The sequence below is a fragment of the Mycteria americana genome, chromosome 5 (assembly GCF_035582795.1).
Source record: "Mycteria americana isolate JAX WOST 10 ecotype Jacksonville Zoo and Gardens chromosome 5, USCA_MyAme_1.0, whole genome shotgun sequence".
Taxonomy (NCBI): domain Eukaryota; kingdom Metazoa; phylum Chordata; class Aves; order Ciconiiformes; family Ciconiidae; genus Mycteria; species Mycteria americana.
The window spans coordinates 18,163,936-18,190,518 of NC_134369.1; the positions used below are offsets into that span (position 1 = coordinate 18,163,936).

Consider the following 26,583-nt stretch of genomic DNA (forward strand, 5'->3'; position numbering starts at 1 on the left):
GCTTAGACTTTTGAATGGAAGTTTAAGATATCTTGAATTACGCCCAGCCCACAGATGCAGAAGAACAACTATTTATGGCTTTATGGCATCAGACTACAGTTTGCCACAATAAATTAATTATATTGGATCTAAAATTGTATTTAATTAACTGAGTCCCCATTTAAATACTTCTCTAAAATATTTCCCCAGTAGGAATATCACTTAAATTGGTTTAGTATTCTAAAGAAAAAGTCCTAAATTATTATTCAGAGGTTTACTCCTTTAAGAGAGAAACAAAGTAGTTATATGCAGGGAAAACAGAAACATCTAAGACAATACTGAAAACCAGACAGCAAAGCATTCTTTAAAGAAGCTTTTAACATCTCTTTCAGCTGTTTCCTCTTATGATAAAACTTACTTCAAATAGAGGCACAATGGGTGTGAAAGTTATCATAAGAAGAGAGTTCCATGAAATATTCTTGTGCTGTCTTTCTTCTGAAAAACCTCCATCTAACTCACAGAATGGCTGGAAACAGGAACAGCGTACTTGAGCATGTTCTTGGAAAATACTCTTCTCCCTCTAATGTACACAGACTCTTAATTCATAATAATTCAGAATTATTACGTTGGTTTAAACTTTATTCTCATAAGCAGATCACTGACAAACCCTAGGAATGAGAGCTCAATTGTTGAGATCAAGCAATAAATATGTATTTGCCTCCAAACAAAGGGCACAATTATATTCTTTCTAGCTTTAAAGCTAGAAAGCTTTAAAGATGGTACATTGTAGATGAAGTTACTGCTTGGAGGGGAAAAGTAAGAATCAGTCTGGCTTCACAGTATTTCAGGTATAGCAGAGCCAGAAAGAGACTGGAAAAGGTTCAGATGAACACCACTAAACCTGTGGCTTTTTATCTTTGCTCTTAGGTGGTAGCAGTGTGTATCTGAAATCTTATGAAACCCTCAAAGTGATTCTTTGAACTTTGCATTGAACCAATCCCAAAATGCATTAGACCCATCCAGCAGCAGCTTTTTCACAAAGACCTGAATGGAATGTAACCTGTTAGAGGGAAACTTTGAAATCGTGGTTAGGACAAAGCAGAGAGGGATTTGAGGAGCCTATAGGGAATCAGATGCTAAGAATAAGGAACTGATGGCAGAAGAGGTGAAGGATGCAGAAAGCGTGTGGACAATACAATGATTTGGAGGCACCGTATGGACTGCATGGAAAAAGGGATTTGAATGTCAAGCCGGTTTCCAAAAATGAAACTTCATATAAATTTTGAAGTGGCTAATCTCCCCTGTGTTGATGGAAAATATTGTGGCCTCAGTTCTCACACCAGGATCAGTTTACATTTGGTACAGGTGGGACGTAAGTGGCTGGAGAGACAGACCTGGACCCAAGGCTGTCCTTGATTTCCACAGCAGCTGAGGCTAAGTGGCCCTCACCAGAAGCTGAACAGCTGCTGTAATCTGTGTGAGTGCACGAGTCTCTGGGCAAGAGGTGCACGAGAGTGTTCCAGAAATGCTGTTCTGTTCAAAAATACTTGCAGGAACACCTCAAAAGGGCAAAACTTTTAGGGGGCTCTGGGATGTCTCAGCAGCACAGAACTGCCAGCGAAGGGTCGTGGCTCTATTAAGTTATGTCAGGTTTGTGTTTTAGGATTTCTTCTGAGGCCTTTCCTTTTGCTCAGCATGTCTGCTTTGTTTCCACAGGGTGGATAACTTGTCTAAATATTTTAGTGGATTGAAAGAACAAGAAAAGCGTTTTAAAGTTATGGAAGCCCAGGTAAGTAGTAGTTTTATAGGCATCTATATCAGCTTTAGGATTTCACCATGTTTCTCTCATTTAACGGTGGTTTGGCAGACCCTATTTAGGGATAAAGGGAAGGAGGAATGGATCTGTATTATGGTTTTACTTTCCTTATTGTTTTCTCTCTGGTGATATACATATGTAAAAAACATTTCTGACCTCTAGTAGAAAGGAGAAAGGGGAATACAGCATTTCTTGCTCTCTTTGCTAGTCTACTTGAGAAGTGTTTATTTCCTTCATTAGGATGCTTCTGGAAGCAAACGCTTCATCTTCCCCCCTCCATTCTCTTCCTTCTCCCAACATTTTCTTTCTTTAAAACTGTCAACTTTGAAAATACCCCTATTCTGTCTAATCTGACCTAGACTAATCTTTTTGGACATCAGTTTTTCTAATTTTCTTAGATACCAGATACAACGTCTCAACGGGAAGTGTCTAACATACAAATGTGAAACACAAATAATAGAAGGAAACCCTATCTTGAGCTTTTGATGACAAATCCTTGAAATATAAACAAACATTTTTTAAACAGTCTGAAAATGCTCAGCATTACCATGTGCTACATAGCACAACTGTGAGTGTTTTCTTTGTCCCTAGAACTCTCCAGTGTAATTTTGGCCTCGCTGAAAGCTCCTTATCTTAATACTCCCATTGCAGTTTCCCTCCCCTTTCTTATCCATTTCATGGCTTCCTGAAAAAAGACATGCTATTCAATGAACAATGTTGACACCAAATACAGGTCTGACAGGAACACACAAGAAATGCTTTAATAAATTTGTGCCAGCTTGAGGTAATGCAATATACCCACAAAAAAGGGAAGGTATTTAATACAAATCTTTCTCCAAGACAGTCCAGCTATTTCTTTAAAAAAATTAAATAAATAAATACATGTGGTATCTCTGATGCTGCTTCAGTCTGCTGCCTAGATTATCTTTCTTGCAAATTTAAGAATGGATAAAGTACTACAAAAATTAGCTGATATAGAAATCATTACCTATTTTGTAGATTTGCTACTGTACAGCTGTTATCTCCTCAATGGCAGAGGTTTTAACCAAAACCAACCTCTTGAGCAATCAACCAGCTCCAAACTATACATGTAAGTATTGAAAACAACCATGGACAAGCTAATTAATACAGCTGAAATATTTAGTTTAAAAAATGCAAGGGAAAAAAAAAAAAGATTGGAAAAGAAACACATAAGGAGGTACCTACCTAGACGTAATGGGAATATAAACAAGGAACAGAATATTCATACTTCAGAATGAAAAAATTACCTTCTGCAAAATATATTTAAAAGCTTTGGGAAAAGGACTGGCCTGTGACTGTGAGTTAGAATGATCTCACTCAACTTTAAGCATGTAAATAAGTATCTATTTGCTACAGGGTTTCTTGAGAGGATTGTCTTGGGGGTTTCTTGAGTCAATGAGATAGTACTACCAAAGTATTACCAAAACATTTAATATGGATAACAATAATCATTAAAAATAAAAATTGAGCAAGCCTCCCACTTTGTTTTTATCAGCACAGCTCGTTTGCCTTCAGAGCTGCAACTATTTCTGTCAGTTAAGAATCTTGTCCTGTGTCCCAGGGCTCCACTGTTTGGAGTTTAAAACATTAGAGACAGAAACAAACTATTTCTCAGCCACCACAGGATACCCAACACAATAAAGATTTTGGATATTCCTCTTAATGATCTATTTCAATATCTACCTATTACTATCTATTACACAAAAAGCCCTCCAAAAACCATAAACTGAACATATATATACCACAAGGGAAAAAGAAGTAGTTGGAAACCCAGCAAAGTCGTGACATGACAAGACCTCAAGTCACTCACACTCGAACTAACCTCAAACTTGACTTAATTCTGTTAGAAGCTTATAAAACACATATGTAAATTGCTTCATTATCAACATTCCAGTAAGAAAAACGATCCTGTTCCCCAGACATTTTAATACTGTAACTGAATAAAAATCAGAAACTTAAATAGCTGAAAAATAAAGAAGAAACCGGTTTTTATAATTTACTGAGCAAATGCAAAGTAATAGAATCTACAGTGTCTTTTTATTGTGTATTATTTTCAACATTTTAAAGTTTGTTAAGCAATTACTATTATATGCCCCTTGTCCTGAGGCTTTTAACCAAGCACATGGCTTTTACAATCCTATTAGGTGTGATGAATGCCAACACAGAAGTGCCTTTGCCAGAAAGAAGCGAAAGAGAAGAGCGGGTATATCAGTCCAAGACTAACGTCACGTACATTGACAATTAGATTTTCTTCTCATTTCTTCAGATTAAACCTTTTGTCCTACTGAACTACTGTAGAAGTAAAATCCTAATCTCATGAAGGCCTAAGGCCCAGCTCTCAAAGTCTTTATGCCAAGCACTGCCAATGTTTGACACTACTGAGGATTTCTTGGTCTTCCTCCTTCAATTTCTTGGGCTTTCTTCCCTCCTGCTCCTGTATCGCTCAGTCCTTCTCCAAAACTCCATTCCACAAATCACACTAAAAACTTTCTCCTCCAGGATGACTCTACCACCTTATTTTCTAAACATGATCTGCCTTCTGTTCTCCAAATACCACACCCTCAATCCATCGTCATCATTGCCAATTTCCACATTTCGCTGTTCAAGGGAGTCTACCTTTGGAAGGGTGATGATTTATGCACTAAAAACCAAGCCACTTCTTTGGCCAAGAAAGCAAGCTCGTATTTCTGAGTTGCTCAGAAAGGAAATCAAGAAATAGTTTCCACAGGAAAGAGCGTGGGATACTAAACTATTACAATCCATACAGTTGCTGCAGTTCTTACAACCCTCAAATGATTGCACTCACCATCTCTTCCCATGCTGGCTTCTGTGAGGTATTCCTTTGTTGGTATTCCTTATTGAGGGCTCCTCACTCATTCCCAGAAACTGGAATCTCATTGCGTGCTCCTCAAGCGTGCAGTGGCTTGCAGTCACTTTCCAAACACAAAGCAGGTGACCCTCCCGCAGTCAGACCCCCAGCCTCTGCTGCTTGCTTTTTTGTTTCAATGCCAGATCATAGCTGCTGTCAGCTTGCTGCTTTTAAAGGTGACTCTGCCTTTATGTATCACACCACACAGAACACCGCATCTACACCTAAGCAGTCTTCTGATTTCATTTTACTTTTCTCTCACAGGTCAGGGGGGAAAAAAAAAATCACTTAAAGACTTTAAAGCAAGAATGTGTAGCAAGAATTTTCCTACAAACTAGGAATTTGGACTGTTTGTCATTTTTTTGATTACTTAAACTGGCATGTACGTTTTTAGCATACAAAAGCTAGCTGGCTTTCTTAGAATTTTGTATGAAAAGGTACACCAATAAAATGAATATTACTACTGTCCTTTAAAGGGAAATTTCTTTGGAATAATATAAACAGCATCAGAAGGAAGAAGTATTGGGTTGTGGTCTTTCTTACACGGATAAGTTTCAACTGAACTTAATGTCCTCATGCATATAACGCTGCTTCTATGTAACGTAAATGTAGGTTGCGCAAAAGATTTCTCTGTTACCAGAGGCAGAAAAAAACCCCTCAAATCTGATAAAAATACCTTTCCAACATGAGTCTTTTATTAATAGATATTAATCTTGTTATGATGTCTTCATAAAATAGGCATTTTTCCAGTTTATTCAGCTGTGCCCCAGATCTCAGTGACCCCATTAACAGTGATGAAATTCTGGTACTGTCCTACCTGTTCTTCACCCTAGGCAAGCAGAAGTTATAAAACCAGTAAGTTTGTACTGAGCTACGTTTTTTGTTACGAAATAATGCAGATCATACAACCAGCACGCCCTCCTCTTGGAAGCACCTTCCATTCTGAAACGGCTACTATTTTAATTGTGATCAGCACCTTAATTATCCACTGGAAACCCAAATCTATCCATTTGGAAATGCTGTTATGTCCCACTCACATGCACTGGAACAACTGATGTATTTAGCAATGACCCATTAATTAATGTGCATCAAACCATATACTCATGAGAAAATACATTCTGCTTTTAAAATTAAAAGGTGAATATCAAAAGATGGAGCACTATTACTCATTTTACGTTGTTTTCTGCTTCTGCTGCCGAATGATGCATCTGTTCAAACACAAAGACCCAAATGATTTGGGCCTACCAGTCAATTATTGATAAGATGCTGACACCCCAGAAGAAGTAACCTCCTCAGATATCCTTCAGAGTTTGAGCAAGCACAGTCTAGCAAGAAAGATCACAAATTCTAAAGAAGTAGTCTTTCACTACACGGTTATAAATACCAACATCGGGGTTGGTTAATTTAGAATACTGGCAAAAAAATGTCAGTCCAAAATGACCTGAACTAATTTGAGTTTCAAATCATATAACCTTTCAAAGAATTTAATCTTTCAAGCTTATTTATAAAATTTATTAACATTCTGTGTGAAAAACTACTATATTTGACAAACACTACAATGTGATTCATTGTATGAGGTGATTCATTGTATGAGGTAATTCTCTGTATATTGTAAAATGATTGAAAATGTTAAAAATGGGAATTTTAGAATCTAAAATATAAGACTTGAGGGAGAAGTTACAAGATGGTAAGCTTAAGAGTAACATTCTAGAAGATTTTCAAGACAATTCTCAAATCAAATAGACTGAGTATTTGTTAAAACTCCTATAGCTGCATTAATCAGAATGGTTCAAAGAGATGAAGAAATCAAGCTACAACTGAAAGTTTATTGAATCCCAAAGAACAAAAAAGTGTCCGGTTCTGGTATAAATACCTCATTCCCACCAAATCCACACACAGAATCAATGTGGACACAGTACAACCTGGAAAGGACATACAAATGTGCAGGCCAAGAATCATCACATCATACCATACCAGTAAGAGGAGAAGCTGCAGCCCAACTTAAGAACTGAAGCTGTTGTGAATTCTGACCTATGCTCAATGTGGTGAGACTTTGCTGAAGCCATCCTGAACATGTCTTCACCAGGATGTATCCAGAGTTGTACCTCTCCACAGGAAACATTGTGTTTTTTAAAATCTTTATCATGTAACACTACATAAGGCAAAAACTAAGCAAACCTTAAAAAAATATTGGTTTTGGCAGTTCCCACCTGGGCCCTCCAAACTCACAACTGGGCACCGTTGTGCTTTCACTCTCAATGGCAATGAGAGAAGGATGTATTAAAAAAAAAAAAAGGTTAAAAAAAAAAAAATTTTACTCCCTGGGACAGGGCCAGGAGAAATCACATCTAGTGGAAGACAAGGTTTTATTTTCATTGTTTAAAAATATCTACATAATGAGCTCATCATATTTGTTCCAGGATTCTACAGGATTTGGGAACAGCTCTAAATTTGGGGGTTCGTAGGAAGCCTTGCAGCCTTTTAGCTAACACATCTTTTTCTTTGGCTACTTCAGCTCCAGAGCAAGCCCCAGGGAGCTGCTCAAGCAAACAAAACATACCTTATTCTCTCCTGCTAGGGTGCAACTATCCTGTGCCCACAGACTTTTCACAAACAAAAAGTCTGGAGTGTATTTCAGGTAGCTTAATTTCTAACAATGTAAAATGTTCTTGGTGGCTATGATGCAAACTGTTAGACAAGAAGCTATCACATGGTTTCCAGACCAGAAAAATAAGTCAGAGAAAAAACCAAACATATCCAAAGACAATATAAGTCCCTGGATGTCTCCAACGTGCTCCATCCTTCAGGACTCTTCCTCCTCCCCTTCATTGTCTACTTTAGGTCGGAAATTTTTCCTATTCTTCTTCTTACTGCAATGGAATCCAACTGTTTCCACCGATGGCTCTTCACCTGTGCCACTAAACCTTGCACTAAGCTTACCTGCTGTATCCAGGTCCCCCGCCATCATGCACTCCTCCTCCTCTGTTGCCTTTCCACTTCCACTATCTAAGTGCCCCAGCTCTACCTTATCTTCCTCCCTCAAGTCATCAGTCTTCTTAAGAGATTTTCCTTTCAGATCTGTTTTCATGTGTTTCTTACCATCCTCCCCTGCTGATGGTTTTTTTTCCAGTCCATCAACACCCCTTTTTGCTGGTTTGGTGAAGACAATCCTCCCAGCTCCACAGCTGGAAGGGTCCTGGTTGAAGTATGGGGTGTAGCTATCTTGGGTAGCTGAGCTTTGTTCCTCCCCTCTTTTCTTCAAACCCTCTAGAAATTCCAGGGCCACTGCCCTGTTAGTCTTGTCACTAGACTCTGAAACTCCATCCAGGCTGTATTTGGTCCAGCGCTCTGGGTGTGCCACATAGTCAGGCACTGCAGGAGAGGTTTTGGGGGCCTGCACTTTGGGAGCTTGCTTTCCCAGGCTTTCTGGAACCATGTTACCTGAAACTGTGGTTGGAGGCAATGGACGCTTAAACCTCCCATCAACAACATTATCTTCAGGCATCGAGGGCACAGACAACTTGGCCGCCTCTTCCAGGCAATCAAAAATGCTCTGACTACGGAGAGAGAACATAGAACTCATGCCCCTCAGATGGAACGGCTGGACAGGAGATCTGTGACTGCTGTTTGAAGAGTCAGGGGTCTCCCCTGATCTGCAATCCCCATCATCTACAGGTGGCTCCTCAGGAGATATTGTATCAACTTCCGCTTCATCCGCTAACCCCAAATCATCAGAATCAGAATCGCTGAGTGACACTGTGTCTGAGGGCAGAGCTCCTTCGTAGTCTGTGGCACCGCCAGCCACTATCCCCAGAAAGGGTTCACCTGCATCCTGATCTCCCATCTTTGAGCTGTCACTCCACTGAGGTCTTTGGTGTAGGCCCAGGAACAGCTGCAAATACGGTTTTCCAAATGCCCAGTGAGTTTAGTGCCTAGAACACAAAGGAGCATAAAAATTCAACTGTGAAATGAGAAGCAAGTATGAGACTATAATTCTGTGCCATGCAAAATAATTATTACTGCAATATAACAGGCAGCTGTACTTCAGGGATTCCTAAGCAATTTTGCTTGAAATAAAAACATTATTTAAGGAATTAATGCACATTAAAATTAAAGACTTACACAAAACTCAATACAAGAATATGAAGTAATTAAAAATAGCATTGCCCACCAAATTTCATTAAAGGTTACAGTAGGTCCAATTACTAAAAGATGAGCATAAAGTTTTTGAGCAGATCTGAATACCCCATAACTGTCTTACACATCTTCCAAGAGACAACAATGACCTCTCTGAATTACACCCTGCATTTATCATACAGTATAAATCCACAAAAACACATCCTCATCTCTCACACATTCTTTTGGCCATTACAATCCTTTATTGCATTAGCCACTGTACCTCCTGTCCCAATAATCATCACGTTCTGCCTATTATACAGGACACTATCACTGATCGAGGTTAGTGGCAGAGAAGCCACAAAAATACCAGGGCTACAGTTTCAGGATTGCTTTAAAGTGACATAAAGTACAAACTCCACTCCTTCCTTGGGTTTAAGCTCTCATGTCATTACTAAATTCCTGAAACCAGAAAATGAGGCAGCTCAATAAATCAATCCCACTGGATTAAGAAAACTAATCACACATGCCATACTTGTGCATGGAAACAAGGAGAGGGTGCAACCAAGGGTCTGCAAGAGCTGGCCCTTCAGTCAGTGAAAAGACAGTGTGATCTGAAGCCTGACTTCCAGTAGCAGCTGGAATACCTGATTCACTCTGCCACCTGCTTGAAGGGAACCTTGCAGACCTGAGGCAGTTGGTGGTCACATGACTGCTTGCCAGGCAATCAGAAAGAGTGGGCAAACACACGCTTCACTTCAACTCACAAAAACATGAATTACAGAAACTATTCTAATACATTATTAGAATAATCTCAACTACTTAATTATAGGTTCTTCTGAAATGATGCAGTAAACAGACATGGAAAGTCTGTTAGTCACTCACTTTCTCTTGAGACTGAGTCGGCTTCCCCTCCTGAGGGTCAGTTAAAGCCACCAAAGACCTCTGCACTTCCACCCTAGAAAACAAACATTTCCATCAAGATACTGGAAATGTAGTTTTAAAATGAGTTTTAAAAATAATTCCTTCTTCCTGAATCATCCAACACTGCAGAACTGAGTTCTAAATCTGACACAAACTCATGCTGGTATAAAAGTCTGCAGATATTCCTGGATTTTTGGCAAAAGACACACAGCCTAATAAGGCAGGCACCACTATATTTACTCAGTCTCCGCATTCACATTGCCAACCTTATTCTGTAGCACAGAAGAGAGGTTTTAAAAAAATAAAACTGTAATTTGCATGTGCAGTAAACCACTACTAAATGAACAGTATTAAATGCAGCTAAGAAAATATAAAAATAATACTTATGCATTGCAAGTAGTAAGCGCTGCTAAGTACTAAGACCATAGATACCACAGAGTTCTGTTTTCAAAGAAAGGTCATATTGACAGTTAGGGCCAGATCTTCATGAGGCATTAAAACACAGAGAAAATTCTGAAGAATTCAACAGACCGAGTGCTATGTTCCATGTAAAGTCTGGCTGTCTTTGACAAAAGGGATCTGACGACTGCTTTTGAAAACACTGCCCTCAGCATAACCCCTAAATGGGAAATAATAATCTGAAAATCATACATTCTTCTGCTTAGTTTTATAACACATGAAAAGTAAAGACTACAACCCAAAAGAGACACTGAAGTGCATAACTGACTAAAGTAGCTGTTTTCAGATGGCAGTATAAGTGTTCATCACAGGCTGTGAATCGGGGTATCTCTTGTCTGAGAACAGTTACACAGAAAAAAAAAATTTTGCTCCTAAGGAGATGTTTTAGCCTTAACAGCGTTAGTAGCCAAATATACTGACCCTTACAGCACACCAGACAGACTCACAGGCTTGTTACGGTGACGTGATCACAGCACAACTCGGATAGGATGGTGTCTCTCTGGATGGGAAGGTCCCCGTTGGACTCTTCCATCCTGGTCTTACGCAAACAGGCTCTGTGCATCTTCGTGCAGCCTGTGAGGAAAACAGAGACCCCAGTCACTCCGAAACACGGCCACGTCTGCTCGCATCGCAGAGACAGCACTGCAGCAAAGCCTGCCAGCAATCCCATGCCGACAATAGCACGGTCCTTCGGGACGGTGCTCACACACGCCGCCACACCAAGGAAGAGGGCCCTAGCTCACATCTCCAGTGGGCACCCCACCCCGAGGAGGGGGAAAGGACAGAGCACACAGCCTCAGCTGTCCTGCCTGTCCACCCAGGGCCTAGCTCCCTTCCCCGGGCCGGTATCCTGCTAGATACAAACACACACACCCCGCAGGCCTCTGCACCCACGGGGGCTGCCACCCTCCTCTAGCCCCCACACCTTTCTCCTCAGGACACAGGGGCGCCTGGAGCCCCCCCGCTCGCCGTCCCCCGCTCCCGCTCAGCACCGCGCATGGAGGCCTCCAGCCCACCGCCACATCCGGGCACACAGCGCGAACCGGTGGGGAAAGGGGGGGAAGCGCCCCGTACCCCGACACAGCACAGGCCCAACGCCTCCTCACAGCGGCCGCCCGCCTTTCCCGCCTCTCCCCCCGCCTACGGCCGCAGCGACGGCCCCCTCGTGGGGCGCGCCGGGACATTGAGTCCCTACCAGCCGCCACGGGGCAGCAGCACGCGGCGGCGAGACTACAACTCCCAGCAGGCAAAGCAGCACGGAAGGGGCGGGAAGGGGGAGGCATCCGCCCCCCCACACCTCGTCTCTCCTTTGCGTCCTGGGAGTTGTAGTCGCCCGCCTTTCCCCCGGCGGGGGACATTTTGAGAGCTGGGGCGTGGGGAAAATACCAGGGGCCTGCCGCAAAACAGGGCTGAGCTCTCCCCTCCGTCGCCGCGGCGAAGGAGGGACTACAGCTCCCAGGGTGCACCGCGCCGCCCGCCATTTTGCAGCCTGTGAGGCGATGCGAGGTGCTGGCGCGGCCGCCTGCGGGGGGGCGAGTTTGGGGCTCACCCGGCATCCGGAGCGCCCGTGGTGCTGGCGGCTGGGAGGGGCGGCGCTGGCTCCGCGCCGCGGTGGCTGAGGCGCGACGGCCACGCTCGGGCTGCTCGGCGCCGTCAGCGGGTCGGCCGGGCGGGCACGGCGCCGCCTCCCTGAACAGTCTGGAAGAAAACATGTCAGCAGAGCTTTTTTCTCATCGGAAAAGCGGGGTTTGGCCACAATGAAAACTTCGGAGGAAGTGTCTGGTTTTTTGTTTTGTTCGTTCTTTTTTTTTTAAAATTCGTATGTATTTTCTAACCAGAAAACCCCAAGTCACTTGGGGCATAAAACCACTATCCGTCCAAAAAAGAAAAGTTTCCATTTTTCTGTCCCAGAAGAACAGTTTTTTGTGCGTGCGTCAAGAAGTGGAATTCTGTCTGAAAGTGTTTTACTGGTGTTGGCCAAAGATGCCTGATTTTTTTTCCCCCCTTCTTTCAGCGAAAAGTTTAAATTTTCAGTGAAAATATATTTCCCGAGTGGCTTCTAATATTTAGCTTGTTTGCCTTATGTTAAGGAAAAAGAAAAGGCAAGGTTTGCTGTGCCGGCGGGCTGCACCAGCATGTGGCCCAGCAGTCTGCGGGGCTCATCTCCGCCCTTTCCCCAGGCTCAGGCTCTTACTGCCCTGGGGCTTCATCATTGAGTTAATGCCTGCACAGGGCCTGAGCCTCTAAAGGTTGTGCCTTTACCTCTTCAGACCACCCTGCTCTGAGGGATTTGCTGTAGGCCTTGAGTATAAGCAAAGCTCATCTATGCCATCATTTTGCAACAAAAGAAGAAATTACCATGTAACGCCACTTTGTCTGATTTTAGTGGCACTTTAATTTTCCCCCCATGGCATCCCACCCTGCTGCATCACCGGTTGTTTTGCTGATGTGTGTGCTAGAGTTAAGGCTGCGCCTGCAGCTGAGGAGACCACTGGATCCCTTCAAGCAGGGCCTCACTGTGAGTCACCCGTAATATAAACTGCACCCACTTCATTTGCATTGTCAGTTTTTAAATATATACTTTCACCTGCTGGAGCATTGCTAACTAGGGTAATTATGAGACGAGGGCTGCGTTTGGAATACATTTGGCAGCAATGACGAGGTTAGTGCAAAATGTCTTCTGTCTGTCTGGAGTCGTGCTGTAGTTTTAAAACAGCAGCTCTGGAGGTGTTTCCCTGTTTGGTGATCCTGTTTTTTTAATGTATACACATATGGTAGTACAGTCACAGGCATTCAAATGGGTTCCCAGCTGGAGGGGGGAAGAGAGGACAACATGAGTCCTCTGGTAGGCGAGCACTAAGGGATAGGAAGAGGGTAGTAAACAGGCAAAGGGAGCCAAGAGTCAACCACGGGCAAAGGCTACCAGCGCTGTGTAACTCTGTCTAGGGTGCCAGGGACGCACCTGCCATGAGCCTCTGAGGGTACTAAGGAGCAGGCAAGAACATGTGGAGTAAGCAGCAGCACTCCCCGTTTTTGTCAGGCATGGGTGCGCCATGGACTGGTGCAAACGATGGTGCTCTTTTGTTTTGAACTCTGGTTTTAATGCTAGATTAGGGGCTCAGAGGGGCAGAAGAGGGCTACACCGCCTCCACCATCTCCATCACCTGTGGATGTGGGTGCCTTCAGAGACAAGCCCCATTCCTCCATTTCCAGAGGCTACAAGTTCTTGTTTTTCATCTGGATGCCATGTACGTTGATGACCAAGATGACCTTCAGAAGCTAGCTGTACCCTTTTTTTCCTTCCTGGCTTTTTGCAGAAGATTTAGTATTGCACACTGCGGAGAACCGGGAATGAGCTGCTTTTTCTCTGGTGGCTGAGGACAAGACAGTTTGCACCGGTAGATATGCTGGTGTATTGGGATTTTTGCTATTGCTTGGCGACAGCTGAAATAAAAATAATGAGTCAGACTCTGAAGACAAACAGATGGTAAAGTGATTTCCCCTCGCCGGCATGAACTAAGGTGGCTTGAAGACGGGGGGGCTGGAAGTGGGGGGCTGGAAGATGGCTCTGAGCTGCGGAGCGAGACATCATCCAAGCAAGTGGGCCGTGTCCAGTGCACGGGCTCCAAGGGGCCGGCTCCTTCGCAGAGATGGCCCCACGCGTCTGCAGGAAGCCAGCATGTCCACATGTCTGGGGGCGGTGCGTGCAAATGCATACCGGTCTCAGCCCATTACTGGGCGCCTGGTGCTCCTTTCTTGCAAATAAATCTGTCATTTGGCCCCCATCCGGTAACTGTTTCTGCTGCTCACTGGCAGGCTCCTGCTGCTTCTGCGCTTGGAGCCTGGGGTAGGTGCCTGGCAGGGACCACTGGCCCCTCTCCTCACACCTATAGGAAAGCAGCAGGCGATTCCCTAGCACCCACCCAGATCCTGCAAGTCAGACAGAGCGATTGGATGCATTTTCACCATCTCCTGCATCTGGAAGGAGTATGGAAATTAGGGTGGTATGGCCACACACAGCTGATGCTGGAGCTCCTGAGGGGAGACAGGGAGGGAAAGGAGTATTTTCCTGCAGGCAAAAAGCAAAAGCACAGTAGTGACCACCACATCCTTCTCTGTTGGGAGAAAGCAGTCACACCAAGCCAGAATGGGTACAGGCTGAAGGAAATAATTCGAGTTGCCCTCTCCCATTTGCAGGAAGGAAAGCCTACAAATGGCCTTGAAATCCCCCGTGGGGTGAGTTTCCAGGATTCAGTGCTTGACACTGCCTCTCTTCTACACCGAGCTTCACTTACCTGTTTTACTTTGCACTTTCATTTGGTCCTGGCTCACCTGCAAGCAGATTTTATTTATTCCAGTGCTGTTTACCCATGTTGGTGCTTTTTCCCCCTAAGGTAACTACATAAAATTAGTTCCTGTGGAGTGAGTTTTAATGCAGGCAGGCTATGAAGGTCTTTATCAACTTGATTCTTCACAATAACAATATTATTGCTGGCCTGGAGAGGACCTGCAGGGAGAACCCGCAACCCCTTTTCTGTTAGAGACACTGCATGTGTGGGAGGGAACTGAAGTCATTTGAGAGCAAAATTAATACCTCTCTGCAATTATTTGAAATTTTAAAAAGAAACAAAAACAGTCAGGGGCGTCTCTGTTCATTTCGATTTAGCTACAGAATATTTGTACTAAAAAAACCCCCCTTCTCCTAATTCTTGCTTCTTTTTTTTTTTTCTTTCCTATCATTGGCCCCAGTGTGCCTGATATGAATAGCAGTAGAGAAGGGCTGAAAGAGGTTTTTGGAACCAGCTGAGGGCCTTGAAGTTAACATTAAGAAAAAAAACCAAAAACCACAAAACCCTAAAACTCCCCAGACCTCTTGTTAGAACATGACCTGTAGGAGCTCCATTAACCAACACAGGGCTTTGCATTTAACATCACTAACCCTTGCCAGAGGAAGTCTTACCAGTTTACCCGCAGCCAGCAGGCAGGGTGTTGTGTGTGCGCTGTCTCGCCTGGCCTAACACCAACACCTCTTCAGTACTCAGCAAAGCTGTGTTCTAACATGAGGGAATGCCCTAGCAAAGCAGTGCCAAGAAACACCTTTTTTTTTTTTTTTTTTTAAAGGAAAAGGTGTGATTAATTAGAAATGTTACTTGCAACCACTGGCAGTTGAGCTGGGTCATCTAAACCCAGTGAGAAATGCCAGGTGGTCCACACTAGCATGCCTGGCTGCAAAGTTTATGTACTCTCTAATGTATCTGCAAGTGTGAAAACAACTTGGGTTTTAGTTATGCAGCAGTTTTAGTGGCTGGGAGGTGTTTTCTGTTTGCTCCAGGTCCCTGGACTCTGAAGTGAAAGCATCAGGCCACCTGTGTCAGACGAGCTGCCAGAGGTTGGCTGAAGAGCTCGCACCGGAACAGCGCTTCTGCACCCTCCTGCTTAGGTGATGCCCTGTGCAAGGTAATCTGATGCTCCCCAGGCTGAAACTGGGAGGACTGGTCAGACAAAACCACACAGATTAACACCGCGCCTCTAGTTCAACTGCACAATGTGGTACATATGGGATTTGGGGTTTCTAGCCTGTGTCTTTATCACTTAATCAAGAGCTGGTCAGGCAATTGTTTCCCTCTCCCCTTTGGCACCCACTGATGGCAGATGTTCCCTCACTGGGGGCTGTATTTCCACTCTTGCCTCCTCTCTGGTGCAGCCATAGCTTCCCAGCCCTACCACGGCCCTGCCAGTAAATGAGGTTGTTGAAATATTCACCTTTTTCTTCAGAACAGTCTCCTTTGTTGTCAGCAGCTTGCCCTGGAGCTGAAACTCCCTCCTTTCCCCTAACTGGAAGGGCCACATTGCCATGCCCAGCAAAGGAAACGGCGGTTCAGAGCAGGTACGTGAGCACAGCCGCTATCTAACACATCCTTCATCACTGAGCCTGGGAAGTGGAGCTGGAAGGAGGTGGGGAGCTGGAGCTGGAAGGCAGAGGGAGGGTGCGGCCAGGATCCAGCAGCGAGGGTGCTTTCCTCTACAGAACCTCCGCCATAAACAGCTCTTGCATGGGAGAGCTGGCTGGGTTTTTTCCCCCCTGTGGGAATATTGCAAATCTTGGTTAGAGCTTAGACAGCCTCTTATTAGGGAATGGACATAAGCAATTTATACACATTAGTCGCAGCTGTCTTAGTAGGAAACAATTAGGCACATTGCTACTTACAACACAAACAGCCCAGAAGAGGCTTGTGAAATAGAGCTCGTCAAAGCAAAAAATACCTCCAAAACTTCTCATTAGAAACAGTTTAGCGGTTTTTTTTTTAAAAAACAGTTTGGGAGGGAGGAGGGAAAAAATTCCACTGGAAAAAATCCCAACGTGGTCTAGCTTAGAAAAATTCACGCTTATATTTTTATTTTGTGAAAATTCTTGTTTAAAAAAAAAAAATACACAGTCATATTCCTAGGAATCAGAAGTCCACAGTAAGGTCTCCAGTGACTTTCCAAGTCCTTCAGACCTCTGGAGAAATATGTTTAAGAGAAGCGTAAGCCAGAGTTGTCAGTGCAATATGAGAACAAGCGGGCTGCAAGCGTTCCACCCACCCCTTCCCCTCACATTTATCCATGTGGCCTCACATGCTCCTACACAGCAGGACTGCTGTTTTCCAAGAATAACCCATGTCTTCACTTAACAGCACCTTAAAGGGGCCTGGTTTGCCAGCTCCACTTCCCAGGCTCAGTGATGAAGGATGTGTTAGATAGCGGCTGTGCTCACATTCCTGCTCTGAACCACCGTTTCCTTTGCTGGGCTCGAGCATCTCAGCTCAAGCGTCACGTACAACTCATCTGTTTTGAGCACATCAGTGTTAACACTCAGACCTGAGGTGCAAACAGAGGGGACTGCATTTAGCCAGGGAAGGTTTAAGATCCCAGCTATGCTTCCAGGCTGAGGTCCCAAGGCACACGCCCTGGATGCCAAATACATGCTGTGCTTTGCCAGTTAGTTTCCACTATCGTTTCTCCCCCTGTTGAACACCAGCCTGAGTCTGACAGTGACTCACATCAGCTTAATCCTAGCTTCAGAGGCAGGAATAATTTTATCCCCATCTGGAACAACACCACAGCACCACAGTACAAATGTTTTAAGGCATGAAGCGAAGAGCATCACATTCATGGGAAACCACCTAGAGGGTCAGCTAAGGACTGCATTCCCTGCAGCCCGATTTTGCTTGAATACAAGAACAAGTCAAGCCTGTTCCCTTGGAAGACGTGGCAGAAATCTGTACACGATGGAAAGAAACAAGATCTGACAACACATCATTAAAAATCCACTAACAAGGGGGTTTGCTTTGTTTTTTTATTGTTTTTAAATATAACTTGGTTTTTTTCTTTCCAGAAGTCATTATGTCCAACTCCATTAACATTCAGGTAAACAAGTGAAAGAACAACAGATGGGCATGATCTCGTAGCACGGGCGCAGCCGCTGGGAGCAGGCCTTGCCTTTCTTTGTGGCAGCTGAACATTGCTCTCCTTCGCCCGGCATTCCCTCCCTCTCCGTACCGGCATGGGCGATGGCTGGCGGCTGCCACGGGGCTTCTCGCTTCAAATGCAGCGAGAAGTCCAAGACAGGGCAGAGAAAGGCAGGCAGTTGTGGGATCACAGCACTTGGCCTCCCCCCTCACTCTCAGCCGGGCTTTCCCCTGATGGTGCAGAGGCGCAGGCGGTGGCATTACCAGACCACCTGCAAAAATCATTCCAGCCCCCAGCCGGATGGCAGCAGAGGGCATTTTGGGCCATTTTTGGTCACTTCAGGAGAAGCCCCTTGAGTGTGAGCAGTACTGCCACTGCAGCCCCCCTGAATTTGAGCACAGTCACCCTACTTTGCAATCCACATTAGCTCCCCCACAGCTGTGCCCCCCCTCCCTTGAGGGGGGGCACAATTGTGGCAGCCACCGCTGCTGGCAAGCAACCTTTTTGCCTTCCCTCAGCACCATTCTGGATGCGTCCCCAGCCTGTGTGCAGGCCCCCCTCCCAGAGGCTGGAAAAACCCATGCTGTTGAAGCCTGGTTCACAAAGCATCCTGGTGTTAAGGTTAACTGGTTGTAAAACTGCAGTGGTTCATCACACTATGCACACTATGAGAAATATTTATTAACTTGATTTTTGTTTCATTTCTTTAAAAAAAAGGCAGAAAAAAGTTAAACACACTGCTTTGTGGCATGCTCCACAGTATGAAAAAAATCCCAAGCATTCAGTTAAGCTGTCAGCAGCTCTGTTTGACCTTTCGATGTGGTCTTTGAACTTAGACCTGGACAGTTGACTCTTCTCCTCCTCCTCACCTCAGCTCACAGCCATTTTCTTAGCTGTTGCTAGCTCCAGGAGGATGCTTCCCTGGAGAGGGAGGGGTTTCTATTTACAGCCCACAATTTCATCCTTAGTTTGTTTTTTGGGGGTGTGGAGGGGAGCACGATGGGGCCCCATGTTGCACACACAAATGCGCAGGTATGCAGGAGAGGGTCCAAGGCCGGGCAGGGGTCCTACCTAGTGTTTTTTGCCCTTCATCTCAGCCAGCTTTGGGACCAACCAACTGGCAGAAAAGCCCTGTTGCTTTTGGATCCTGAGTGCTTGCAACAGGGCGAGTCCCCTCAGCCCTTCACAGCTGCCTCTCTAGTTTGTGTTAACTCAGGTCCAGCTTCACAGGAGACCAGACTAGAGGAGACCCAAGTGGGTAGTTTTTTCTGTGAGGGTTTCGCAGCTACTTCATAGTTCTTAAGCATGACGGTTCCTCTCTGTCCCTCTTCTCCCAGGGCTGACCCCTCCTGCTACAGCTGATGACCATTCCATCGAACATGGGGACTCTCAGCTAGTAACTCTAAAGAAAGAATTACCCTCTCCCTGCAAAACTCCTTCTGCCCCTTCCCATGACCTTCTCAGCCACTGGCTGTTCCCCTCCCGCAGCGCCTTTCCCGCAGCAGCCGCAGGGACAGGAGGTGGCCCAGGGAGCTGCCTCTGGAGCTCCGCAGAGTGACAAGCCACCTCTGAAATGAGCCAGAGAGCAAATTGCAGCCCATGTGGGATGTGGTCTGAGCAAACATCCTGCTCTTCTTCCTCCCACAGCTCTCAGACTCTCTCTCCAAGTACCACTTTCTCCCAATTGCTCCTGCCTGGGACATCCCAGACCCCTAAAGCTACAATGTCCAAGGACACACCTGACCTGCATTGAGACCCAGTCCGTCTTCAAACAGAGCTCCAGCTACATACACAGCATCAACTGAATACTGAACAATATCAAAAATACGGTATAAGGAAAGAAAACAGAATTGAAATGCTTAATGGCATATTTATACACATTTATCAACAGTCAACAAAAAAGGCGGCAAGTTACACATCCATTCTGTATGCTAACAATTCCAATGCACATATATGTAAACACACATGCTTGGTTGATGCATATACGTATAGCCACATAACAGAGTAGATGACCTGAAGGAGCTACGCTGGGGAGCAGGGGAAGGGGTTACCTACTGCAAAACCTCGTCTCATTCTCTATGTGCACAACGTGGACATTCAGGGCAGTGTTGCTTTAAGGCTATTTCTAAGGCTGAATCTTTTCTTGTCCAACCCCTCAGTCCGAAGGTCTGTTGAAGCACTTCCTCCTCTTACCCAGCACAACTTGATATATATATATTTACCTATATACTTTTTAAAGGCCCTATATACTAAAAGGCAGGAGCAGGAAAGGGGGGAGCGGAAGGGGAGAAAAGCCTCCAAATGGATCAGTTTGCCCCAGTGCAGGAATTTCCTATCCTGTAGTGGCAAAGGCCATGGCAGCCACATGCAGTGGACAAGGTACTAGTTTAAAATGATCACGGGTCTCCCTCCCTAGCCGATCTGAAGCTCTTCATTGCAACAAAGGGGGAAGAGAGAAATACTTTAAGAAACAGAAATATTCCTGAAGTGGGGAAGGTGATCACTAGTTTCAACTGCTCCCCTTACCTGCTTCAAGGTGGCAAAGAGCTGAGAGATACTATCATTTCCAGCTCAAGTGCCCATAGGGCTAAGGAAAAGGCTTTGCTTAAAAATATATATCTATAGAACTATACATATAGATCAGCTTTTTAGAGACACTCTGATTTTATTACATAGCTCCTGGGTCACTCTTCCCCTCTATCTACATGGCAATGGAGTGGCATACAACAGAAGCCACATACATCAAATTGGCAATCAAAGCTTACCAGGTCACAAGAAAGTGTTTCAACTGGTACAATCTAAAATCCTGAATTCCCTTGCTTTGATAAGCTGATCTCCTGCCGTTGATGTAACTGGAAGTGGAAGGTCTTAAACTTTTATTTTTTTTCCACAAAATCAGGTTATGACAATTTCCCAGCAACGTTACAGTGTGCGACAATATGCTATAAGTAAGGAAAATTTCATTGAACAAGAGAGTGATGCAACAATGAAATTTTAAACATGTACGCATATGGCTGGGAACCCCCAGGTGTCATCCTGCAATACATAAATGCAGGATTTCTAAGGTTAAGGACTTTTTTAAAAAAGTTTTCTTCTTTTTTCCAGTATAATTTGTATGCAAGCATTAGCTTAACAGTGGAAACTTAGTACAGAACTAGACTTTCCCCAAAACATACCTCTATAAAGAAACATTGAAGGAGGTTAAAAAAGGGACTTAATTTTCAGTTTGTTATATTTGAAAAACTAGGACTAAAATTCACCCCGAGCTACTGACCCTTTAATGTAACAAATCACTGGAAATGAGCCAATTTATAAAGTTATAGCCCCAAGAAAAAAACTCACAAAAACAAAAAGCCAAAAACATCCCCACTCTTCAGAAAGTAAAAAAATTTAAGCATGACTGCTGTTAAGGATTGACCTAGTGATGCAAACAGGTCGGAGAGGAACAACACGCCTGCGTTTCCCCCGGGACACATCGCACCCAGGCGACAGGGGCTGTTTCCTCCCTTCTCCTCTCCCCCAGCCTTTGGGCAGTCAGCCAGGCTTCCCTACAGACACTTGGAAACGCCAGGGAGTTGGGGTGATGGTAGGAAAAGATGAGTACAAATGAACAAATATGCTAAATCCTGCTTCAGCATCTAATTACGTATATAAAAAAAGTCGGTGTTCAAAAAGAGAGTAAAAACCAAGGCAAAGTTTTCTGGTAACAGGCTGCACCCTTCTCTGTACATCTTTCACCAATGTTATTTCTGAGTTACGGGGGGTGGGGAAGGGGGAGGAAGGACTCAATCTCCTGCTACAGCAGCTTTCCCCATCACACAAAACTGATGTGTAACTAACTCAGCCACAAGGATACGGGAAAGTTTTATTTATTTAAAAAAAAAAAAAAAAAGTACTTCAAAATAAAAATGATAAGTACTGTATGGTAATATTGGAAGTGTTTATATACATAGTTTTCTTTGTCTTTTGTTGAAATGTCTCCTGGTCACTTGGTGGCACTTGGGGTCCCCTCTAGCGCCGTCTGCCCTGCTCCCCCCTTCCCCTCCCTGGCTTTCACGGCTCAGTAGACGGAGCTGTTCCTTATGCCACAGCACAGCACCATGCTCAGGATCATTTCGAAGATCTGTCGGGAGACACAGGGGCACCAGTGAGGTGCCACCCAGTACGATGCAGGAGCTCCCCCCTGTCCCAAGGTCCCCCACTCCACATAAACACTCTCATGCCAGAGATAAGGGCAGAGATGCTATGTCTTTGCTGCTGTTTTCATTAGGAGTCAGCCAATTCGAGATAAGATGTTCTCCCCTCTCTCGCTGGCAGCAGCGGTGGTACGTTGCAAGCCTCCCGGCTGCCACCTGGGCAGCAGACGCTTCGAGATTCCTCCGGCATTACAGCCCAGCCTTTGTGCAGGCACTGGGTTACCAGCCCACGCCACCCACCGCTCACTGGGGAGCAAATCCACCGTGGCAAAGACAGAAAATCCCCTCCCACTGCAGACCCCAGCAACAAAACATGGCATCCTGACAAACAAGTGGTTTTGGAGGCAGTGAGGAGGTTCAAGAGTGCTCTGCCCTTCTGGATGGGGTTGCAGGTTCTCCTGCTTTACTGCGCTCCCCGGGTGCCTGCCCTACCATCCCGACCCCCCGGAGGGATGACGAAGGTTGACGTGGAGGGGTGACGTGGTCTCGCCACGTCCCAGAGCAGCTGAGGTGCAGAGGGCTGGCGCTGCACACTGAGCCACGGGGGCATCCGGAGGAGAGGGACAGATCCAGCCCAGCTGGAACGGGACCGGGGCACCCTGAGGCGGCTTCTCCCCGTCCCACAACAGCAGGGCGCCGCACAGTCACACTTACCATGATCACGGCGACCACGATGGCAGCAATACCGATCAGGTACAGCTTCCCGGAGAACAGCTCGTCGATTTTTTTGTGGCAGTTTGAGGACTGAAGCAGAGAAGCATGCCAGTCAGAAAGCCCGCTTTCCCCTCGCCTGCCCCCAGCACCCAGAAAGGCAGGTCTGCTTCCCCTCAGTCCTACTTGCGTTCCTGGGTCCTGGCTCTAGGACTTCCCACCAGACTTCACCCCTCCGCGCCTCCCAGCGCCCTCAAGCAGGAACAGCAAAGGAAGAACCAACGTGAACCTCTGACATCCCTCTACACCATCCCCAAATAAATGAAATCTCAACCCTTTATCTAATTCCCAGTAAACCCCCAAATTTCCCTGGCAGCTGAGTTTCCTCACAGGAGCTGCACTGAGCAAAGAGCAGCCATGCCTACCCCAGTAAAGGTTTTCAGGAGGGAGTCCTTTGGGCAGAGGTCGTCTCGCCACAGGGGAGTGACAGCTGCCATTGCACTGTCGGGACCACAGCAGTCCAGCTACGTTGGGGGGAGGAACAACACAACAAAAAAACAGCATTAGCAGACAGCAAACACTCGTGCAATGCTCTCCACATCATTAAACATCCTTGAAGCCACCCAAGACCAAGGAGGCATCTTGGAGGGGGAAACAAAGGAGGGGGAATAACTCTCCAAATTCGATTTTTTTTCTTTCCATGCAATGCAGCTGCTTCCTACAATAGTCCCAGACAGGTCTGGCATTGGTATCCTGGAGAGGAGTGAACCCAACTCTCTCTAGAGATTTTGTTTCCTGCTGAGCAGAGGAAGTATCAGGATTAGTTCCTCAGTGCAACATTTTTCTTCCATTGATTTTTACTTAAATCAGGGATGCTGAGGTAAATGAAAAACAACTTAAGTAGAGCTCGGGCCAGACTTCCCAGCACAGGATGAAGGCCAGAATATTGAAGAGGGCGCAACTCTGTTTCTAGACATGTAAGAACAGCAACCTTGACAGGCTAAGACCTGCATGTAGCATCATCTGCTTTAAACCCTGCTTTTCCCATTCATTTTCCTGACCCCCATGTTTAATTCTCCTTCCTCCCACATTCTCATTTCCTCTGGCTGCAAGAAACTCCTATGGAGAGGAGATTTCTACATAGAGCTTGGAAAACAGGCAGCAGAATCCCAGTGCTGAGGACACATTTGAACCAGTTTGCTCCTAAGCATCAAAAAATCCAGCGTTGCCTTCATTCCCTGCCCAAGGACTTGTAGTTCAACTTATTACCTCTGCCTCGGTGGGAGCAACAGTCGCTCCTCACCATTTATGCACTGACAAACCGCATGCAGAAGTTAACCAGGTGTAACTGGCAGCACGCAGGATCCTATCCATCAGCGGTTGCTTTGGCCAACTGCACGTAGCCTAAGCAGAGCGTGCAGCAAGACTGCCGACATCTTACCGTTTCATGAAAGGTCTTCACTACAGCTTTCCCGTTGTTCGTCTCCGACTCTGCCATGAGCGCTTGTTGAAACGCTTGATCGTAGAACTGCTTCACATCTTTGGCTATCTAGGAAAGACAAGGGAAAAACTCCCTTTCAGCCAGAGGAGAAGGAGGAAACCCATCCAGCAGATATGCCTGAAGTGGACAGGTTCCCTCTAATGGCACTCGCAGGTAGATGAGCAGTTTTACAATAGATTTGGACCCCGTTTATTTGCACAGGTGCGTGAAAAAAGGCCTGTCTTTCATAGGGCTCAAGTCCCTCCAGCAGTAGCATGTTAAGAGCAGCAAATATTAAGAACCTCATCCACCAGCCAGCAGGTTCCAGCCAACGCTATCCAAGTGCTCCCGTGAGCTCCTTCTAGCAGGCAAAGACAGCCAAGGCCTGGAGGGTGAACCACAAGATCTGAGATAGCTTTCAGCCCACATGGATTTGCTGTTGGGCTCAGGAATGCAGAAACGGCTTGTTCTGAACCACCCGACACATGGAGACAAAGCAAGCAGGCAACGTGTTTCCCCCCGAGGCTGCAGAGGCAGGACACGCTGGGGAAGTCAGGAGGAAGTGGGGTGCACAAGCAAGGCCATCTGTAGGTATGGGCACCTCGCCTGTCTGGCTCAGAGGGGATGGCAGGAATTTGGGGGAGATTGCACACTAAAGCCTAGTGAGGGGGCTCATTTGGGTCAGGCAGCTTAGGTGCTTTTAGAGGGATGTCAAACTCTGGCTGGGTTCCTACCCGGAGTTAGGCACCCCCATCCTGTAAATGGTTATATGAGAAGTCTCATCTGTACTCTACGCCCTGCCACCTGGGCTGGTAAATTGCAGCCACCCATGGGCTCCACAATGCAAAAAAACCCCTTATTTTCAGGGAAACTGGCCTTGTAGCTTCTCCTCTAACACCCTCCAATAATTTGGGAGAGACAGATAAAAGCAGGATATGCAAGAGAAGCAAAAGAAAAAAATACAAGGAAGTACGAAAGGGAAAACGCTTTCCAGAACATCTGCTCTTGGCAGCGCAGGCTGGATTTAGCACACAGAAAAAGAAACTGCAGCAAGAAGGAGTGTGATTTCAATCAATTATCCCAGCATTTCTCCGTCACTGCTCAAAAAAGTTTGCTTTGGAGGGCGATGTTCTCTGATGAAACCATTTGACTCTGGTACATGGAAAAAAAAAAATAAAAGAATAATCCTACTTCTTGCCTCCCCATCCTGTATCTAAAGCATCTCCAAGAAGGCAGGCTGAGGAAGAAACTGCCTCCAGCTTCACGGAAGAGCATCCTGTGCCCATGTGATAGGAGATGACTGTCCCCCCAAGGGGCTGCAAACCCAGGTGAACGGAGTTCCCGCTGGGAGCAGCCCTCGGTGCCTGGGATCATTCAGCGCTTCCCTCCCAGCCCGCATTGTTCCTGAGATGCCCCCGACCGCAGCAGGGAGAAGCAAGCCACCTGCCTTGTGAGCGGGGACTTCCAAACAGCCCATTCATCGTCAAGGCTGCAAGAGCAGCTGAGGCCAACAGACTGCCACTGTTCATTTTAAACGGCAAAATTAATTTTAGGGGCTGAGGTCATCGCTCTCGTATTGGCCAATCCTAACCTTCTCAGCTTTATGCTCTGATGGCCAAGCGCCTTCTTCCCAGCACGGAAAGCAACAGCCACGGGGTCCCTCCTTACGCACGCTTCACTTTTTTTGCTGTCATTTCAGTCACACATCTTGGACCCTTCAGGATTCACAAACTAACATCTGCAGGAGGCACAGCCCCTCTGCAAAGGTTAATTAGCTCGCCAAAGTTGCTAGGAAACAGCACCCTGCCTGCATAATAATATGTTTAGCCACGGAAGAGTTTATTCCGGTGAAGTCATGCTCTCTCCAGTGAATGACTACAAGGGTGTTCCCATTCACGGCCGAGCTGGTCATCTGTGGCCTACATGCATGTGAAAGCTGAGCAGGCCACCACCTACTTACACAGCTGGCTTACGTCTCTTAGTAAAGTAAACACATTTCCTACTCTGCCAGAAAGTCTAACCTTTGCTTTGAGCACAAGCAGTCCCCTTCTCCAAATCCTCGACGGCTGAGTGATCAACACCCAGCCCGCTGCTTGCTGTAGCACGGCCATGGTGCCCATATACTGATAGTTTTGCTCTTGAGGACCGAACTCTGCATATGTGCAAGCACATGTGACCGTAGCGAGGGGAAGGTGAGCAGAAAGAGAAGGTGAAAAGCTGCAATTTTCAGTCCTACCCTTTAGCTAACCCCCTCCAGCCAGAGGACCTCATCCGAGCAGTCCCTAGCAGGGTGCCTGGGACAGACGCATGACTTCTACGCCTCCTGCATGCACAGCATATTGATCAGCAGCAAGCTCAGTCCTGGCAGACGAACAGCCCGAAGCGGGTTATACGATACTGGCAAAGAGCAGGAAGCATCAAGCAATCCCCTTAACGCAGACACGGGCTCTCCCCGTATGGTATTCCCTCCCCTCAGGGCCACGCGGCTGGGTTGGCTCTCTGCTTTTTGGCACCTAGAACATGCAGATGGCTTTCCTTCACAACTTCATACGTGAATCAACTCACACTGTGACTGACAGCGTGACAGCAAGGAGGACACCCAAGCGAGACAGGGCTATTT

The 26,583-nt window shown here is 45.9% G+C and overlaps 3 protein-coding genes across 10 annotated transcripts in view; 1 reads left to right on the top strand and 2 right to left on the bottom strand.

Moving 5' to 3' along the window:
* Positions 1–4,061, top strand: part of TRPM5 (transient receptor potential cation channel subfamily M member 5) — a 43,273-nt gene extending 39,212 nt beyond the window's left edge. The window contains exons 22-24 of the mRNA XM_075502318.1: positions 1,696–1,768; positions 2,795–2,885; positions 3,961–4,061. Of these exons, the coding sequence (XP_075358433.1) occupies positions 1,696–1,768; positions 2,795–2,885; positions 3,961–4,061 (265 nt within the window). The remainder of the gene's footprint in view (positions 1–1,695; positions 1,769–2,794; positions 2,886–3,960) is intronic.
* Positions 1–11,341, bottom strand: part of TSSC4 (tumor suppressing subtransferable candidate 4) — a 62,618-nt gene extending 51,277 nt beyond the window's left edge. Inside the window, exons 1-4 of one of the 8 annotated variants that reach the window (XM_075502334.1) lie at positions 11,110–11,323; positions 10,631–10,757; positions 9,687–9,759; positions 7,785–8,617 (exon numbers count right to left, since the gene is read on the bottom strand). In XM_075502334.1, the coding sequence (XP_075358449.1) occupies positions 7,785–8,529 (745 nt within the window). In that variant the 5' untranslated portion in view covers positions 8,530–8,617; positions 9,687–9,759; positions 10,631–10,757; positions 11,110–11,323. Of the gene's footprint in view, positions 1–6,491; positions 8,618–9,686; positions 9,760–10,604; positions 10,758–11,109 lie in introns of those variants that run through there. The other 7 variants (XM_075502327.1, XM_075502326.1, XM_075502330.1 and 4 more) reach the window with 7 other exon arrangements.
* Positions 11,342–21,517: 10,176 nt separating this feature from the next.
* CD81 (CD81 molecule) overlaps positions 21,518–26,583 on the bottom strand; it is a 33,749-nt gene continuing 28,683 nt past the window's right edge. The window contains exons 5-8 of the mRNA XM_075502335.1: positions 23,925–24,032; positions 22,909–23,007; positions 22,487–22,576; positions 21,518–21,759 (exon numbers count right to left, since the gene is read on the bottom strand). Coding sequence (XP_075358450.1) covers positions 21,697–21,759; positions 22,487–22,576; positions 22,909–23,007; positions 23,925–24,032 — 360 coding nt within the window. The 3' untranslated portion in view covers positions 21,518–21,696. The remainder of the gene's footprint in view (positions 21,760–22,486; positions 22,577–22,908; positions 23,008–23,924; positions 24,033–26,583) is intronic.